Raw genomic sequence first — 20,503 nt, 5'->3', positions numbered from 1 at the left:
CTTAACATAAGCATCTCTGAAGTTAGATGAGCATTTGCTCTTAATTCCAGGGAGCTTAGCAGAGACTGAGTTATCTTCCACAAAAGTATTAACTTTATTTCCCATGCTTTCTGACATGAAGACGAAGACCTCATTCAAGGTATTAAGGCTTTATGCTGCCCCTTCAGCAGCTCAATGTTCTTTGTAAGGGAGCACGTATAACCAAAAGATTGCAAGTGCCACCTGCAAAGGATATAATACATTTTTTTCCTCAGGAAAAACATGCAGCCTTTTTACAATCTCCTGCAAGTTTTCTGCAAAAAGAGAAGTAACCCTCTTCACCAAAGGGATGGAATTAACCCCTTCATGCTAATTTTGATTATATAGAATGAATAATCCAGAGCCATCAGATACAAGACTAGCAAGTGTCAGGCTGCCTTCCAAGGAAAAGGATATGGAGAAAACAACTACTACTTAGCCACTTTTGCCAATGTATTATGGGACTTGGTTTACTTTGTGTGTGAACATGCATTGCTTCTGCCTAGTTACTAATGAGTGAGACAAATATTTCTCATGTCTAATATTTCTGCTATCTACTTCCATTCCTCAAAGAATAGATATGTCCAACTGGACTTCCACGCATCCTCTGCAATCTCCGAAAATACTCTCTGTATCCAGTGAGGGAGAAGAGCATTGAGAAACGTCACTTCAGAAGAATTAAATTTGATTTACATGAGGAGACTTTCATTCAGCTGCCTCAATGGGAACCTTGTATATTTATCAGATAAAGCCTGATTTCACTACAATCTCTTTTTCCATCCCTTCTGAAAAAGAGAAGGAATGAGGCATTGTCCTTGAAAGCCAAGCAAAAAATTCCCCTAATATAGCTGTTATGAAAAAACTCCATATCCAGGGAAAACAAAAGATATTTAGCAGTTTCTTCTTTATCTAGTCAAAGAAAAAATTTTCTCTGTGGAAGAGATGGTCAATCTCTCATTTATACCATCTGGAGACAAGTCCTGGGAATTCTTCCTGATGGCTGGCACTAAGTCCAAACTCAGGACAAAGATGTGGTCTTTTGGAGGCCTGATTGTAAAGGCTGACATAAGGGAGTGAGACTTTCATTTGCTTCTGTGTGCTATCACTTAACATGAAGGGATTACAAAATTTGGTATGATCAGAAACGACGGATCCCAATGCAACGCTAGCTATTCTCCATTATTGTTCAATTTAATAAATAGCAACTTTAGCTTTGGCTAAGCACAACGGCCTGTATCAGCAATTATAAGAAAATATAAACAGGAATAAAGGAGGTATTTTACAATGTAGGTGTCCGTATATGGTGGTGAAATCAAGAAACCTGTAAAGTTATTTGATTCCCAAAGTTTGTAGCTTACTCTCTTCGTACTTGAGAATTTCTGTATCTCAGTGATTGTCGAAGGCATGAAGCAAATTATTTAAGACAAGGTTTTCTTGAGCTTAGCCTCATTTTGTCATTCCCCCCCTTATAATCTGAGGATGATTATAAAATTAAATAATTTGAATTTGAGAGATGACTGGGCAATCGAAATCATCCAATTACACACAGAGCCTATAATATACTTCTGCTTATATGTAATTATATATCTGTGACTGTGTATACATACAAATATGCACTTTCTACACAAAAACCAGTGTCCCGCCTGATGTGTGTTTCTTCTAGCCTGCAAGACAAAGATTACTGATTACAGCTGAAAAGGTTACCTGGATCTGGGCTCTGTTTCCAGCTGTTATATTAGATATTGTCCAGCATGCTTCCTTTTTGATAGACTCTTTTGGGCTGCTTAGCAAGTGCAGTAAACTCTGCAGGGCTGAACAATTCAGAATTACCTGAATACAAAAGAAACAAACAAACAAACCACACCTTAGAGGAAATTTAGGATAAAGAATCACAGGAACAAGGAACACAATGTCTTCAAAATCTACAAAGCATATCCCATCAGATGATCCCAAAAAGTTAAAAAAAAAAAAAAAAAAACCATAAACAAAACGAAAAATCAGCAAGAACTAAGAAATAAATGTTTGCAGGAAAGCTAATGAGCAAAAAACCTGAGTAATTCAGGTAAGAGATCATGCTTTCATTATGATTTCAGTGTGACCTGAACATAAGAAGATACTAAGCCCATTACAACCAAACAAAAAGATGACAACAGTATTTTCCTGTCATCTTGTTTTCTGTATTTTTGTATACTTGGAAGCTCCAACTACTTCTGTTTTCTGCATCATCTGGCACAGTGGGGCAGATTGTTGCCAGTGTTGTGTCCAGTGACATTACGAATGGGCAATTCTTATTAAAAAAAAAATTGTAAAAAATTTTACAGAGCAGAAAAGTTGCAGGAAAATCTGCATTTCCAAAATCAAAATTTTAAGTGCCCAAAGTACAAGAGAAAATGCACCAGAACAGGGATGTTACAAGACAGAATACTTGATTATGGCATGTGTGATAGTGAAGGACTTTTTGACCCCCTGAAAGGCCATAACAAAAGTTAATGACTGAAAAATAAAAAACTTTTTTTTTTTTTTTAATTAAATTCCAACTTCTTACTAGCCAGTCAAAAATTGGAAGAGCCTATCAAGAAGCACGGTAGTTTTGCTTTGTATGGCAAAAGCAGGCAGCTTAGGAAGACAGTGTGGAACAGAATTTTATGAGAAATTCTTCAGTCTGTTTGTGGCGGTCAAAAGGATGAGAGATTCAAGCTGAATCATTGTCATGACTTCTGATCTTGGAATCTGTGGACTGAATTCCCTTGCTTATGTCGTGGCCCCCCCCCCCCCCCCCAATTAAGATTAAAAAAACACAAAGATTATGGTTCAGGATTGTATCAGATATCTGCTGAGACGAGAAAGGTTTATTTTTTCTTCATGCACAGTATCTATGTTTTTAGCCATCTCCAAGAACTGGCAATTGTTAATAGTTGGAATTGAGACTAAAGTAAAAGCAGGTTTGTGCTCCGAGGTTGTACAGACAAGTTTTCAGGCAACTGTCTTGTATGTTGCTCACATATTCAGAAATGTATCAACTGTCAAAGCTGGGCTCTTCATTCTTATTAAGGATTTTTATATGCATTCTGTACCCCTCTTCAGCATATAGCATAAGCTGCAGGCAGGACTATCAAGCTATCCTACTTAAACAGTTCTCTAGAATTTTAGGAAAGCTTATGGTATGTTCCTCTTAAAAAATTGTGCGCAACAAAAAAGTTTAAACATTTTCTTGAATTAAAATCTAAGATTTATGCAGTATTCAATAACCTGCATTACATGTTATGTAGTGATCCCTTGTGGTTTTATTTTTAATGAAACTATGAAATCACAAAATTCACCTCAATCATCCTTATGACTGATGTGCAAAACAAATGCCATTGAAAAAATACAAGAATGCCTATGCAATTCAGCTACAGAAAAAATATTGTAACAATCAAGAAATCATGTTAACCTCCTCCAGACCTAGTGATAAGATATTCAAATAGTGTCCTGCTGCTGCTAACTCATCTTTATCTCTGATCTCATTGTCACAGAACTACATAATTCCAAAGGATATATTTATACCAACCAAAAAACAAGCATTGAAAGAAGCCTCAAGATTAGAACTTGGATTTTAACTTTGACATAATTTACATGGAAGGAGTAATTTAACACTTTGCATGGGGAATCATAAGCTTGTTGCATTCACACCTTACTGAAAGCATCTTTCTTCAAACTCTTCACGTTATCTCACACCTCTAACTTCTACCACTGCCTCCACTGTACGCACCTCCCCATTTGCAGCTACTGGCACTTCCTGATCCCATTTCTGCCATCAGTTTTAGTAGAGTCAACAGCCCACCACAGCAAGCCTCCTTGAGCCTGTCACTTCAATCCAACTTGGCTGTGCATTTGTCAGACAGCTCTGCACCACACAGGCATGCTTTTTAGGTTGTGAACTAGAGATGGAGGCCAAGAGTCAGTAAAGTTTCAAAAGCAGTAGCCTACTCTGTATTTTTCTTCCTCATGTAACCAATTGAGCGTCACAAAAGGGTGTCAGAATGCACAAAGAAGTTGGGAAAAACTTTAACATAAGGTACAACAGCAGAAGCCTGTAACTGGAGCTTCTGCTCTACATTCAAAAAGAGTTTGCCACCAGCCAGTGGATTACAGGTAACACACGTATGCAAGGCACGGACTCTCTGCTCCCACAGATTCTAAAAACTGGTGGGAGCTGCTGTCTCTTGCAAAACCTACCAAGCAGCAGGATGACAACCTAGTGCCTCTGAAGTATCAGGTTTCCTGGCTCCCAGTTTAATTCCAATACAGTGGTGGGAGTCACTGCCTCCTACCAATGCTTCTCCAAACACGTGCTCAGACACAGCTATATACCATCCAAAATCTGACCAGATACTAATTTTTATTATTCATCATAGACCATCAACAGCATCAAATATGCCCTAACCATGGCACATCATTCAGCATAAAATTCAGCCTAAGAGGCAGACTTGCTTTAAACAAACCAGAAAAAAAAACCCTCAAAGGCTATTGCACAGCTATATACAAATCCCAGACATAGCTATATAAGAATCACCAGCATTTCAGGACTGAGCAGATAAACTAGGAAAACCACCACATGTTTTGAGGCAACTAGTGTCATCAATCCTTCACTTTCAAACTTCAAAAGGAGCAAGAGGAGGTGCTTGTGAACAGGTTACCATAACTAACAGAAAGATGAACTGCAGTACCATACAAGAGAAAGTGAACCCATACCTGGGTCTGGATATCATCTCCTGTGACGATGTTCCCAACAGCTCGTAAGGCAGGAGATACAACTTTGTAGTCATTGTGCCTAAAATCACCAAGGAAAGATCTAAGTGTTAACCATCCTGAAGCATCTCCATCTTTATATCCTCAAGGAAGGAACATCCATCAGCCAGGGGAAAACTCCCTTGCTAAACCTGACTTAACTCTCACTATCTGACTCAAAACACTCTTTGATTTTAAACTAATGGTAAGTCTTTCTAGGGTTTCTAAATATTTAGGCCTTTAAATATCATTCAGCAGCATAAAAATAAAATATGAGATTAAAAGAATACAAGTACTTCAGAGTATAGGCATCCTTGGGAGGGAAAAAGTAACCAGCTTTAACTATGAAACACACTTAATGTAGCATGCAGAAAGGCAGAGAATGAGACAGAGGAACACAGATAGAAGCTGTGTGTTTAACCCATACAGCTGTTTGATCATCTTCTGTCATCATATGCATCATCCTCCCATCATCACTGTTAAATCAGGACTGGAATAGGAAGGGTGAAGTAAGGAATTTTTTTCTCAAATGAAAACACTTCTTTATAAAAAGGTACCTTAGGCAATACATTCTATTTGCTAATCCAGCATCAGATTTGCTTTAATCTTAAAAGCCTTAATAGTCTTTTTTATTTACATCACGCTGAAAACCATTATTTCTTGTTCTTTGGTAACTGAATGTTCCATGTCCTTCCCTTAGACCAGAAGAAATGGCTCTGAACAAGGCCAGTCTCCCTGACCCGAACTTCCACAGCCACACTTTACTGACCAAAGCGTGCATATACTCTTTGACAGTAAGGGTTTAGGAAATTATTTACATTTCAAGTCCCTGGCACTGTCAATTCTAGTAAATTTTACTATTTCTTAAATTTCTATCTTTGATATCCTTCAGCAACTTCATTGCTAGGTAATTATATAGGACTTCAACGGCACAGAGAAAATTCCAGTATATATTATGGATTTTACAAAAATGCAGCTGTTAGGTGCAGGAAAAAATCTCTTAAGAAATAGCAGAACTAGTACAAGGAAAGTGCCATTGTTTCTATTACTCATGACAAATAGAGAAGACTGAACACAGACAGGTAAAATTAAAACTCAAATCTTGATTTTTGGAAATTACTACATTTCAAGACATATCTAATTAAACTTCCTATTGCTGGAATCTTGATTTTAGGGAAAAGAGTGGATAGTACGTTTGCTCAGAACAAATTTCTTACATCAGCAGTTCCACAAGTCTTCTGCAGACTCCTGCATCAATCACAGCCTGGATTTTATCATTGGGGCCATCAGACAAATAGGACAAAGCCCAGCAGGCATCAGCTAATACATCTGTATCATTGACAAAGAGCAGCCAGGAAAGCACACTAAGACAAGGTGAAACCTGTAAGACATTAAGAGGAGATACATACATTGTGCAATTAAAAGGGCCAGAAGATCTATTAACATGTCAGTTAATTTTGTATGTGACATTATAGGACGAGGCACTGGCATCTCAAGGTTCGATACTCAGAAAATTTCAGACCTATATAGCACTTCTGTGCAGGGCTGTAGCTACACAAGTACGGAGGAGCGCGTCAGCAGAATTCTTCAACCTCTACAGTACAACATCTGGCAACTTAAACTCATACTTGTCCGCTAAGATGTGCCATACTTTGCACTACAGCAGCCAAGATGTACAGACTTTTATTCTGCTGTGGGATGGTCATCTCCACTGCAGGAACAGTAACAAAAAGCCAGGAGGCAGCTATATTAAAACAGTGCTTGTGAGTATCTGCCCAAAAGACTAAATGCATTCCAAAACTTCATCTGCAAGAAGCCCATACATTGTTTCAGAGAAATTCTGAAACATTTCTGCTATTTAGTTTAAGTTTCACCACCCTTATTGCTTATTTGGCTACCACCACCTCACAACACATTTCCTTTCAAACATCTCTTACCTTGGCAAAATCTGGAGGAGGGTTTTTCCCTCTGCAGAGGTTGGATAGAGCCCATACAGCATTTCGGGTCATAGTGAGACGGTTCTGTTTTGAAAGCAATCTAAAACAAACCAACAAAAAATTCCAACCTTTGTTTTTTAAAAATCAAAGCCAGGCACCCCTGTAGGGTCAACTGCATGAATCATTACAATAAACTCAGGCCTACATTTTAACATACACCAGGGCAAAATATGCTAGATTTTTTTTCTATAAAAATACATCCTAAGGAAAACCATGCTTGATGGCTGGATACTAACACACAAGCTAGACACATGAATCCTAGTATCCCAACAAGAACAATAACCATTACACTTTTAGTGTGTTCATTTAATTGCTTAGATACTGATGTGGCAGATTAACAGTCAAAAGGCACAGGAACTGTGACAAAACTACTCTAAGTAGAAGGACATGCAGGTAGTTTTGGAGAGTACTCTTCGCTGAACTGCATTTTTTATGTCATTCTCAGACTATGAGCCCCACTTTTACACTTTTGTATGTTAACTAGTGAAGGAGAAAAAAACTTATCCTCAGAAAACGCGTATGATCAGGTTTAGGGTTTCCCTATTCAAGACAGTCACGTATCTCACAGCAAGCACCGTTTACGACTTTCTGTGCACACTAGCTCCAGTCCTGGCATATGAGAGCCTTGCCCGCTGGGTTCTTGTTAGAACACGATTCCACAGACCACCCCAAATCAGTCTCTTCTTGCAGTTGTTAAGTGGTGGCATCCCCACAGCAGCTGCAGGGTTCAACTTCTGCTCCGTAAGACACAGGAAGCCCAATGATGTGATGAACTGTAATACTGACACCTTCATGAGATCTGCATACCAAAACTGCCCCCTCACATTAGAACTATCACACTGACCAAAGCTGCGTCAGCCACTGCTACACTGCGAGTCCTCTTATGTGAGATCAGTCCTAGCACTGATAAAGATGTCTGTGGAGTTGGTTAATTAAGTCAAACACAGTGTAAAGCCTCTAAACAAGGCATTTTCCTGACAACTTAGAAATGACTAGCCTAGGAGGAATGCAGTAAGGCAAGACCTAGTTTTTCCACAACTGTAACAACTCAGTTTCTTTTTCTCATAGCCACCCCACACTTACCAATGTCTTTATGAGAGCACTGGAGAACTCTGCTGCAAACAGAGTTTGCAAAGGACAGAGACTGAGTAATCCTAATTTGGACATGACAACACAAGATGGCATCACTGTTTCAGCAATAATATGGTCCTCCAGCAGAGGACCATCAAGATAATTAGCAGACTAGAGAAATGACACGCCACGGGAGGGTTAGAGACCTGGATTTGTTCAGCCTTAGAAGGAGACTGTATAAGGGGAGATGTAACTGTTGCCTACAACAGTTTAACAGGTGGATACAGAAAAGAGGAAGCCAGATCCTTCTTCAAAGGTGCGTAGTGACAGGACAAGAGGCAACTGTCCCAAGGTAAAACATAGAAAATTCTGATTAGGTATCAGAACATTGTTTTTCACCGTGCCATGGCCAAATACTGCAATAGGTTGCCCCAGGTGGTTACAGAATCTACCTTTGATGTTCCAAATTTGACTGGTTAAGTAGTTGAGCAATCTGATCTAAACTAAGAAAGGCTTTGACTAGATGACCTCCAGAGGTGCCTTTCAACTTAAATTACTCTATGACTCTATAATAAGCCCAGGCATCCACCCACTCTGTAGAATAAAATAGTTCCAGCTTAGATGTTCCTAAAACATGTCTCCATTTTAGCTCCATTACAAAAGTAGTTCAGGAGCCCCCATTTAAAAGTCTGATTAGTCCACAATAAAAAACCTATTATTATTCTTCAAGGCAAAAAACAAACTTCAGCCTTATCAGACACTCAAGCAAAATTCTGATAAACATATTAAAACAGACTTACTGCAATAAAGGGGGCAGGATATTACAGTCCAACACATAGTCTCTGCACATAGTGCTGTCTCCAGCGATGTTGCCAAGAGCCCATACTGCCTGCAATGAAAAACAGAATAGTAATTGCTTTTATTCTCACAATTCAACCAGTTTAGTGTATGTATTACAGTGGGAGATACTCTCTTCTCACTGTTAGATCCTGGACAACATACAGAAGGGGAACGCATTCTGGTTGAGTATTACATATATACACCCAAGCTCATTATATGATTCAGGAATATTTACACAGATCTAAGAGGAATACCAAAACAGCCAACATGTATGTCCAAAGACTTTGCAGGCAGACATAACCTTGTTCTGTCCACAATATAAGAGAAGAGCTTATCTCCTCAGGCTTAGTAACTTATTCTAAGAGCTGGTTCCTACTTGTTCAGAGCTGGTTCAAGTCCCAATGTTCATAGCACAGGTCAGGCAACTTTGTATCTACCCAAAAATGTTTGTGTGGAACAGCCCGTATTAGTATTTCCTAAGAAGCCATAAAAGTATGTGTTGTTTACACAGTCATATTAAGAATGCTGACACCAAGATGAAAATGAGAATCTATGTGCAAGATAAACCAATACTCAGAATCAAAGAGTTCAGACGGGCATTGGCATACATTGTTTAAGAGAAAACTATACAAGACAGAACCAGTGTTGCCTATTAAGACATATGCATGGACATATGCAAGGACAGATATTTTTTCCCTTGGAGATCAGTACTACTATAACCCTTCATTTTGAGAAGAAAAGATCTAAAACACCAGAAGATAATTAAAGAAGCATGAAATCCATCTTCTGTAATACGATGAGAATAAAAGATTTAATTGTTTTTGATTTATACGTTTGGGTCAAGTGGTGTTTTTGATATCACTGTCCACTAGTATGAGAGCTGTAACTGAAAAAAATAAAAGTAGTTTATATGAAGTATAAAAGCCATTTTATGAATTCCATGCTATTTACAGACAATATTTTGTCACACAAGAAAGTGTATGAAACTCACATTTGCTATTTATTTCAAGTCAGCATAGGGCGAAGTGTCATATCAAATAGGTAAGCGTATCTGCTTATTTAGTAAGACCCACACAATGTCTACACAACCACTGGAAATACTTCCAATACTGCACATAGAGGATAAAAGCAATCCTATTTATCATGGACAGCAGTTGAATGTCCTCCGCAAATTTCCTTCAGTTGAAGACTATGTATTTATTTGGAGTAAAATGTGTTACAGTGCATAACTATTTCTCCAACTGAATGTACCTAAGTTCCCCACACAAAATAAATGTTTTTCTCTCCATACCTCCACTTGAAATAAATTACTCCTCTAAAAAAAATTGACAGAATAAGCCAAATTTGTTACCTAAAGGAAATTCTCAGATAATCTGAAATAAACTTATTTATTCATTGTTGATATGATATCAATTGATTTGTTGCATTAGATTTCTACTGTAATGTTTTTAAACAGTGGCAAAAAGATGCTACTTTAAAAAACAGGCTCCAACCACTCTAAGAGGCCCAAAACCACTAGCAAATCCTGAAAAATTCATACAGGTAAAACCAGATGTATATACAAAACATAGGTACAAAATGTAGATACAGATGTCAGCTTGCTAGATACAAAATTAAAAGACTTCTCCTCTGTACCAGTATTACCAGTAACACCACAGATAGATCGATTGGAAGTCCCTAAACTGCAAGTTGTTAAGAGACTAGGAGACTATTCTGGGAAAGGATTAGTTTGTTTTGTTCTACTGTTTTCCAGGCTTCTGTTGTCAGCCACAGTCAGAGACAGAGCACCAGGCTATACTGACCTTTGCTGTGAAACAGCACAGCCATTACTACGCAATGTCCCCCCAAAACTGATCTTCATCATGAAAACTTATCTTTCATTCCAATTCTCATTATTTTGCAACTGTTGTGACAACAGTTTGTCTGAAATAAAAGCATAACCTTGGGTCTGGCAGCCTCATGTACTCAAGACAGAGAAGGCAGCTACTGGAAAAATTTGGCTTAAAAGACTGAACACATGCCACCTCCTGCAAAATGTCATTTGTATTAGAACTGTAAGAAGCCACGCTCATTGCTCACTTATATTTCTGCAGCAATGAGAAGCCCAAGGAATGAATCAAAGATTTCAGCTGGTTCTAAATAAACTTGTGGATCTTCCAAAAACATTTAGGGGTGAAAAAAGTTAGAATTTGCAATAATTTCCTTTTATTGAACATATGGGTAACTTTGTATGAAGATAGTGTCTCCTTGCCTGGACACCCTTATACACATTAAAACACTCCTGGAAGCTGTATTTCACTTGTCTGTGGAATTTGTTTGTGCCATTATAGCAATATCTATTTTTAGGGTTGACAACAGTGATAAACACTTAACCCATGAATCCACCTGACCCTGAATGATAGACTGGTTTTGCAACAGCAAATCTCACATCAAAAAGTCTAACCAGAGAAGTCAAGTAGCATCTCTACTGCTTTCCCACTCTTGGTATTTTTTTTATGGCAAGAGAAGTCTGGCCAAGTAGTCTGATATCACAGGACCTGGTAAGAGAGGATGTTGCAAGAAATCCTTGTAATGCTAATGACTGATGGTACACAAGATGCAAAAAAATTGAAATCGCTTTAGAAAAATATGCAAGGTTTCATTCAACAAGGAAGATATCTTTCCTTAAGGAATTACTTCAGCTCTTCAGGTAAGCGAGGAACATAAGTCAAGCTCATTTAAACTCTTCTTGTCAGACACTGCTATAAATACAAAGCTCTGTCATCGTTCCCACAGACGACATGTGAACAATGACAAGTGTCTTCAGGGTTTGTTTGTCTGAATAATGTTCAATGATTTCTATTGCTTCTTTTGTGCACTCCTCAAGATGCAAATGGCTTACTTGCCATAACATCTTGGCTTCCTTCTACACATCCCAAATGTTTTTATCTTCTTTCCTGGATAGTTACAAAGGTAAAAGGATATTTAATTCCATTACATTTCAGAGTTTATTAAATAAAAAAAATATTTTACTCTAAAAAAAATTCCATTTCTGTACTTTCCAGTATCTACATCCAGCCCTGAAGATGAAAAGAATCTGTAATTTTAAGATTTGTAGTCTGACTTTTTAACCAACATCTTATGTAGCAAAGTTGTGTGTAAACTGAAAATGCAAATGCTGCCTTGTCAACTGACAGCATCTATTTTTTACACCTGTATAAATTCCCATTTATTGCTAATAGTGGAGTGGGGATTTGTTGTGGTTTAGCCCCAGTCAGCAATTAAGTACCACACAGACACTCGCTCCCCCTCCCACCCCCCACCCCGGTGGGATAGGGGAGAGAATCGGAAGAGCAAAAGTAAGAAAACTCATGGGTTGAGATAAGAACAGTTATAATAATAAATTGTAATGAGAAGGAAAACAACAAGAGAGTGAGAGAGGAACAAAACCCAAGGGGGGGGGAACAACAAAAAAACAGTGATACAACCGCTCACCACCCGCTGACCGACGCTCAGCCAGTCCCCGAGCAGCAACCGCTACCCCCCGGCCAACTCCCCCCAGTTTATATACTGAGCATGATGTCATATGGTATGGAATAGCCCTTTAGTCAGTTTGGATCAACTATCCTGGCTGTGCCCCCTCCCAGTTTCTTCTGCACCTGGCAGAGCATGGGAAGCTGAAAAGTCCTTGACCAGTGTAAACACCACTTAGCAACAGCCAAAACATCAGTGTGTTATCAATATTATTCTCATACTAAAATCCAAAACACAGCACTATATCAGCTACTAGGAAGAAAATTAACTCTGTCCCAGCCAAAACCAGGACAGTATTGTTGCAGGTCTCCAGTTTTACTCATTATTAGACTCCAGTGTTTTTTCCTGCAGTGTTGGACAACTTCAGTAGTCAGTAACAGTATAGTGCAAGTTTTGTAGAGTATTGTTGAGCGATATGGTGCCTTCTGTGCATAATCCATGTGCTTTCTGACAACCCTCCACTTTCCCCTGGATTCTGAAGGATCTCAGCCATTCTTTCATTAGACCTTTGGATATTTAAACTGAGTGCTAAACCAGCCACCAACAGTGCATAGAGTCTGTGCCTCTTGGTGGAGCAGAAATATTATGAAGTGAGAATCAATACTTCCTCTACTTTTGGCTGCTGACTTGGGAAATGGATCTAATGCTGGGATAAAGACAGTGAAGATTAGCTTGCGTACAAGTGTGATTGGTTAAGTGGACACAAGGAAGAATACAAGAAGGCCAAATTCCTAGGAGATTACTTCAACTATGCTCCAACACAGAAAACACCTTTCCTTTAGTGGCCAGGGTGGTCACAGTTCCTTATTTCTCACATCTCATCCACCCAAACAGAGAAAGTAGCTCATACTCATGCCTCAACTGTTTTTCCTGATTTTGATTACTAAGACCTAGTTAGTATGACTGCTGAGGTAAAAGCCAAACAGAACTTGGACACCAGACTCACAGGTCACCTCTGCCAAACAAACAATGGTTACCAGAAGGAGTAGCAATACAACTAGAAATGGAAAAATACTGAGGGAAAAGCACGTGGGTTGCTTTAGCTGAAAACACAAATGTTCCCAGAGAAGAACAGGGCAGCTAGGGATGCTCCTGCCACCAGCTGTCCAGCAGAGCACAATGACATGTATCTGTCACTGTGATACGATCTCAATCATCTCAGGGAGCATACTGCCTTGCATGGTTTTTGAAGGAAATCCAATGTTCACCAAGGAAACCCAAGCTGACATCTTGGTTTTAAATACCTCAGCAAGGGCACTCAGGAGAAAACTGCAGCTAAGACACTGCTGAAGCTAGATCAACGTTAAGCATGTCTAAAGGGCTTTGATGGAGTCCTTCACTATAAATTATTTCAGGCTGACATATCTAAATTTCTAGATATCTTCTGGAAGAAAAAATTGTGATAAGTGGAAGAAGGCTAGGACATATGCCACTGACCTATGGTGTACTGATCTAAAGATCAGTACACCAAAACCAGAAATAGGGTGGGGGTCAGGGAGATGTAGCCAAAGAGTTTTTCATAAATAATGGAGATGTAGCTTCTGTAATAAACTCCGTTTCTTTCGTGGGAAAAATGGATGCCAAATGGTTTGACCGCTGATCACAAGGAATATCTGAGAAAGACTGATATACAATGCAAACAATGAAAGAGTTAAAGGACGGTAGGGTAATTAAATGTCAGTCTGCATAGCTTAATGTGAAACAGATCTTGTAAAAAGACACAATATATAATTCCATTAAAATACATGTTGTTTAATAAACATAGTTATCAAGATTTCCTCACACTGACTTTATAAAACTGCTGATTTAGAATCACACCAGACTGAGAAAATAGCATATGCAAAAGAAACAGTGCAACACATTAGATTAAAATTGGCTTATAAACATGAAAAATAACTGCTGGAAAAAGTATGATCAGATAAGGTAAACTGGTATCTCTTCCCGAGCCACTGCTAAGGGAAGTTTGAAATAAATGATAAATTCAATGGTGTTAAGTCTGTAAGACTTACTGCAAGACAAAAACAGTGGATAATGATTAGCCAGTAGCCAAGTTAAAATAATATTAAATATGAACTGGTTTTTAGTTTATGCTATGATATGTATTCAAAATTGTATTACCAGTTACATTTCCTTCTACAGAATTACTGTCCCACTTAGCACAATGAATAGCTTACTAAACACAGCCTTCAATATTTCTTTTTCTCTTCATCCTTTACCATACAGTTATAGGACTACCTTTTGGCCTAACCACCCTGAAAATATAGTTATATATTCTGTATTTTCCTGGATTTTTGTAATTTGTCACAAAGGTAGCAACAGTTGCTTGCAAATAATAATCTTGACAGTACTACTGTGAGAGAAGATAAGAATCATCATTTTACAGGGGAGAAAATTATGGCCAAATATCTTCCAGTTTGAGAAATCCAGCCTGAGAAGCCCAGATCTGCTCAAAACACAGACCTAACTACAAGAGTCAGTTGCAAAAGTGCTGAGTTGTCCTCAACTACAAAACAAAATGCAAATATGTCGCATTGAGCATTCAAAAAAACACAGAACTAGTATCTACTTACTGAAAACTGATATAAGCAAACTGTCCAGCAGCAGATACTAAGCGGTACATACATTTATCTCAGAAAGCTGCAACTGCCTTAATCATAAGAATCTCTTCCCTTTTTGCTCCTTCATTCACTACAATGCGTTCCAACTTTAACAAACAGGGCCACAGTGTGACAAATAAAAGCCTCCCTTACTACCCACTGATTTGTTACCCGGGCAACAATCTGTACGTATGCTAAATGAGACAAGAGTCATCTGGAAAAATACTATGCAATTGTGTATTGATGCTATCCTGTAATGCAGAAGTACAAGAGCTAACATTTAAGTGCTTAATGCTTTTAATTTTTGTTGTAGTAGATATTATGGTGAAGTGTTTGGGTTTTTTTAAAAGCTGTCGGAAAAAACAGAATTTCTTTCATGTTGGCCTGCCTTAAACCCAAAGTCAGCTGTGAGCAGGGCTGCAACCTCTAGACGTGCAGCACAGAAACCCACCATGAAAAGGTGTAGGTAACACTTTGCAGTAGTACATTTTCCTTCTTTAGCGCAGCTTACTACAGAGCAATTTGTAACTGGTATTTAAAGACTTACTGGTAACAGAGAGATCATGGATTCAGCACCTGAATTACATAGAAAAATATTTTCCGGTAATTATAACCCACTCTGCCTGCCTGCAATCTGAACTTTAACGTGTCAGCAGTTTATTAGGAGGCAGAGGGGGAAGGAGACAGATAAACTACTTAACTGTGTCCCCTAAGCTCTTCTGTTAATTCACACATCTTAAGGCGGAAGGCTGTACAACTCATTCTAAACAGGTTTGCTCTTCCTACCTGCTCTCCGAACATCAGCAGGGATGATAACAACATAATAATAAAAAAAACAAGTTAGCTCTTGCACAGAAGATCATTCGGAGCAAAAAAAAATGGAGTAGCCCTTATCACACTCAAAGCACCAATCATTCTGCAGGAACAGCACTGTATAAGTGATAGTTGAATTTAGAAAGTAATGGAAAGTAATTTCAACACCAAAAAACCAAACTCTAAAAAGCATCATATAGCTAAATCTGGATGGATTTTCACATGGGCAGAAAAAAGCATTTATCTACCATTTTGGCAAGCTCCCTATCACATTTCTAGTTTCTACAACAACAAAGACTCATTTCCTCAAAGAAAGCTAAAAAAACAGACAAAAAACCCCTTATTTCCTTTAATGCGATTTTCTCAAGCACCTGAATACACTTTCTCTTAAAAAACCTTTTCCAAAATAATTCAGCCCGAAACAGACCATTAAAAATGGAAAGTTGCAGAGTGGAAGAACTAGAAAGCTGTACCAACTGAGGAAAAAAAAAAAAAAAATCTGTCTTGTGGAAAATGTTAGGCACCTTTAAGTACAGGTGGTACATTCTGAGCCAGCTGTAAGAGAGAAAGGCAAGTTACACAAAGTGATCCAATGCTTATGAGTTGGGACTCCTCCAATTATGCATCTCAATAAAGCCAAATGCAAGGTCAGACATCTAGGAACAGAGAATAGAGGTTACACTTACAAGATGGAGAACTGAACCCTGGTAGTCAGTGATTCCAAAAAGAACAATGGATCATATTGGATAATGAGCTTAACCTAAGCTTGCAGCCAACTTCTGTGGCAGAGTCTGCAAAGACATCTTGGATATTTACGCACCAAAGTATCAAGCAGAAATTAAAATGTGATACTATCTCTGCAAACAGCTTTGCTGGAACAGCGCTACTGGAATATCCAGTGCTTGTAATTTCACCACCACAAAAAGATATTGAAACAAAGAAATTTTCAGAAAACAGTCACCAAAAACCAAACCAACCACCACAGAAATACCCTCATAATGAGAACTCAGAGCTTATTTGATTTGCTCAACAAAAGCTTAAGCTATGGTCTGTAAGTAGCTATTGGAAAAAACAGCGAGCTTACTAATTGAGTAGACAATGAAACAAAAGCAAATACCTGGACCCAAAGCTAGTCAATATTATACAGTATAGGAACATACTTTCATGTTAGGATTAACTGAAAATCTATTTGTTAACATGATTAATATTTCCTCATCCTAAATCTTCAAAGCAAGATTATATGTCTAAAATACATCCTTGTTCAAAGACAAGTTATGGACCTCATGTGGAAATTACTGAATCAAATGCTTGTTCTGTGCTTTACGCTGATCCCTTTGGACCTTAAAGAATATTCATCTACTCTGTAGAGAACAAATTATCTCTTAGAGAACAAATTATAATTTTCTCTGTAGAGAACAAACTGTAATTTCCACTCACACTTTATCTTCAGGAGAAACAAGCATGAACTCTCCATCTCTAAAGAAATCTTTTAAGCAAGGCTTCTTGAATTCCTCAGTACACAGAAAAACATTAATCCATTAGAGATCAAAATGCATTATGCCACCAGCTGTGGTTAAATATATCATTTCCAGAAAAAGAAAAATACAATACTTGCCTAGACATCTTAACACATACTAGGTAGAAAGGGACTGTTGTGCAAAACTGCCAAACACTACATTTCCTCTAAAGGCTTTCTTACGGGATAGCTCTGTTCCTTTCTGGGGAAGGAAAAAAAAAACCAAAACAAAACAACCCAAACAAAACAAAAACAAACAAACAAGAAAACAAAAAACAAACAAAAAAATAAACCAACCCCACAAATCACCACACACACACACAAACACACACCCTAACACAATTCTTAATGTTTACCTGCTCCTGTACATCTTCAAACTCTGAACTAAGCAGCTCTATGAAGATGGGGACAGCTCCTGCCTGGATCACTATTCGAGTCTGAAGGGAATTTCCCGAGGCAATATTTGTCAGCACCCATGCAGCTTCAAACTGGAAAACAAAATACAAAAAAGTTTACTAGGAGCCTTCTGTGCCACACCAAAAATGAAGGCTAAATGTCTTTTAAAGACAGAAAGAATTGGCGTAGGGAAAGCGTGAGATATTATGAGCACAGACAATTTGCAAAGTAAGAATCAGAATCATACAGTTAAGAGTTATTGATATCACTCGAAATCAAAATTTGCAGAAGTTCCTTATGAGAACAAGATCAGGTTTGCTGTGGCTTTTCAAATATTATTTTTTGCTATGCAATATTACCTTTGGTCTGTTCTACTGCCAAAGTATAGGTTCTTACTGGCTAAGAACCTATACACAAAAAAGGAGTCTTCCCACAAGACAACTGATACCTGCATTCACTGAATCAGCAATGATATTCCTAAAGATGCACGAAGATACACTATGAGCATTGTCTGACAAAACTTCATGGATATAAAGCAAATAAAAGCCATTTTAAAAAAAAAACAAACAAAAACAAAAAAACAGGAAAGAAGATTTCGAAAAAAAAACTTTGATCACAATCTGGTAGAACTCTGCAACTACAGCAAAGTACTCCGGTGATCAGTATCGCTGCCAAGAGTTATTAGTGTATGATGTTTTTATTCAAGACTTGAAGCAAAACTGAGATCCTGAATTAACACTTCACATGTTTTGATTTAACTGCTTTTGTAATTTATTTTTCTTTTAATCTCAGTGTGCGAAAGCATTAACTTTTTAAGCTGAAATGCAAATTTTAACACTACCTGATACAACCTCAGAAAATATAGATTCTAGTGGTAGATTTTTGCATCCTTTTCAGTGCAAAAATTATTACACTACAGTAGCAAATTTAAATCTTATCAGATACATTCAGAATCTAGAGAACAAAAAGACTGCTAAAAGCTGAATGAAAAGGCAAAAATCAACAAACAATAAAAATGGAAAGTTGTATGCTATAAATGACCGATTTGGACATAACTAATGATTTTTATTAAACTGATGTTGATCTGCCAGTATTCCAGTGAAAATCCTGATATACTTTCCAAGACTAGCTATCTGTGAAGAACAGCAAGGAATTATATTTAGGATTTAAACATAAAAGCAACTCCTGCTAAGGAGACACACAGAATCCTGAAATGGGCCTGAAATAAGAACTCAACAATCAAGCCTAGGCTTATAAGGCTTTTAATTTTTAAGTGTTAATAATTATTAAGATGTCGGTTTTAAAAATACAATTAAACCTGCCCTCCTGACCAACTAAAGGAGAAATTATCTTCCGGTAAGATGTGATGAGAATAAATTCCAAAATATTCCAAATACATCAGAAGTAGATTCCAAAATACATCATTGTAATACACAATGAGTATAGGTTGCAACAAAGCAGAAACACACAATGTCAAAACAGCAAGATTCATCATTAATGAACTAGAAGCAAAACATTCAGGCCAGAGCTTAAGGCCAACATAAAATGTACTTGCTTTCCTGTAATTTTACTTTCCCCAAAGTGAGTATCCCGTGTTTTGTGATACAGTATAATAGGATTATTAGTCACCTTTCAACCACAGAGGTTTCTTACTCATATTTTAGAACTTGCACTCTGGCTTCCTAATGGATGCCATCAGGCTGAACTATTCACAACTCAGAGACTCACACTCTCTCCAGTCATATAGCCACAACAGAGAAGAAATATTATGTATAAGCAGATTAATCAGATTTAAGACCAAATAGCAAGTACTTCTCCTTGCTCAAATCTGTACTTCAACTATTTATAAAATAAGTTTTTATTATGACCTAATCATAAGATCTCCACATCTTTTGTGGAATGAAGTTCTGTTAAACTGAGCTCTTTGCAACATCTAACTAGAATCAAGGGCAAATTAGATGATGCCCTTGTGTGAGCACCACTTAACATTTCAGATGGTTTAAGTTTCAGAAAGGTTAGCTGAGTGACAGTTTCTCACCTTCCTCTCCGCTGTGGACACCTGATGCTCCAGGATGTATAAACTAAGGAACAGCCACATGCAAATAGCAAAGGATAGAAGAACAAAATACTGCATGATAATTAAAGTTATCCATCTCGAGAGAGTTATCCATCCAAGAGATGATCTTGGTATCTCTCTGGTATTGTTCTGTTTTAAGATTTCTCTCTCCATCACAAAAAGATTTTGCAAGAGACAAATTTACTTGTTCACATATGGTTTAAGTGATCATGGAGAAGAGGGGAGCTTTTTTAAGTCTTGAAATCTCTTGAGTAAAAACTGGACAGAGGAATTCCAGACAAATTAGGCCTTCCTACCACTGGTACCAGAAGTCCAGTTTTTACTGGATATTCCATGAACAACACAAATGGAGCATAAAGTCACATAAAGTTCCAAGTTCACCAACATGGAAGAGTTCCCACATTCAATCCACCATACAAGTAGCTATAGTACCTGAGCAAAAAAATACTTCAGTGTTTCCAGAATGAGTTGAAAATCCTTGCCTTCTACAGCTAGGGTAGAGTCAGTAACACCTAGAATGGGAAGCCCAAAAACTATGCTTGTACCAAGGAACACTTCTGGAAACACTGACAGAGTAAAAACAAATATTAAAGTGAGGTCAACAGGAACCGCCTAACTGATCACAGCAAAAAGTTCTACTTGAAGACCCTGAACTACTAAGCAGGCAGACAGATTTGGCAAGATGAACGAAAATTAAGAGTTGGAATGGAAGATCAAGAGCAATGTACTCGGGTTTATATTTTCAATGCTTTGTTACAAACTCCTTAAGACAAGCTAGGCATTTTCAACTTTGACTGATTTGTGCTCTTTCCATGTAAAAATCAATACATGTTATACCAGTAAGGCCATGAGAATTTGACTCAGTCTACGATTGCTTTTGAAGTTTTTTAAACTA

General features: G+C 37.8%; 1 protein-coding gene across 2 annotated transcripts in view; it reads right to left on the bottom strand.

Moving 5' to 3' along the window:
• KPNA1 (karyopherin subunit alpha 1) overlaps positions 1-20,503 on the bottom strand; it is a 57,794-nt gene that overhangs the window by 19,235 nt on the left and 18,056 nt on the right. For both annotated transcript variants that reach the window (XM_075511482.1, XM_075511488.1), the window contains exons 6-11: positions 17,492-17,623; positions 8,657-8,745; positions 6,726-6,825; positions 6,006-6,169; positions 4,753-4,831; positions 1,723-1,848 (exon numbers count right to left, since the gene is read on the bottom strand). In XM_075511482.1, the coding sequence (XP_075367597.1) occupies positions 1,723-1,848; positions 4,753-4,831; positions 6,006-6,169; positions 6,726-6,825; positions 8,657-8,745; positions 17,492-17,623 (690 nt within the window). The remainder of the gene's footprint in view (positions 1-1,722; positions 1,849-4,752; positions 4,832-6,005; positions 6,170-6,725; positions 6,826-8,656; positions 8,746-17,491; positions 17,624-20,503) is intronic.

Source organism: Mycteria americana, chromosome 1, assembly GCF_035582795.1.
Source record: "Mycteria americana isolate JAX WOST 10 ecotype Jacksonville Zoo and Gardens chromosome 1, USCA_MyAme_1.0, whole genome shotgun sequence".
NCBI classification, from domain to species: Eukaryota; Metazoa; Chordata; class Aves; order Ciconiiformes; family Ciconiidae; genus Mycteria; species Mycteria americana.
Note: the sequence above shows the minus strand (reverse complement) of the source record. Positions and strands in the feature narration are given on the sequence as shown.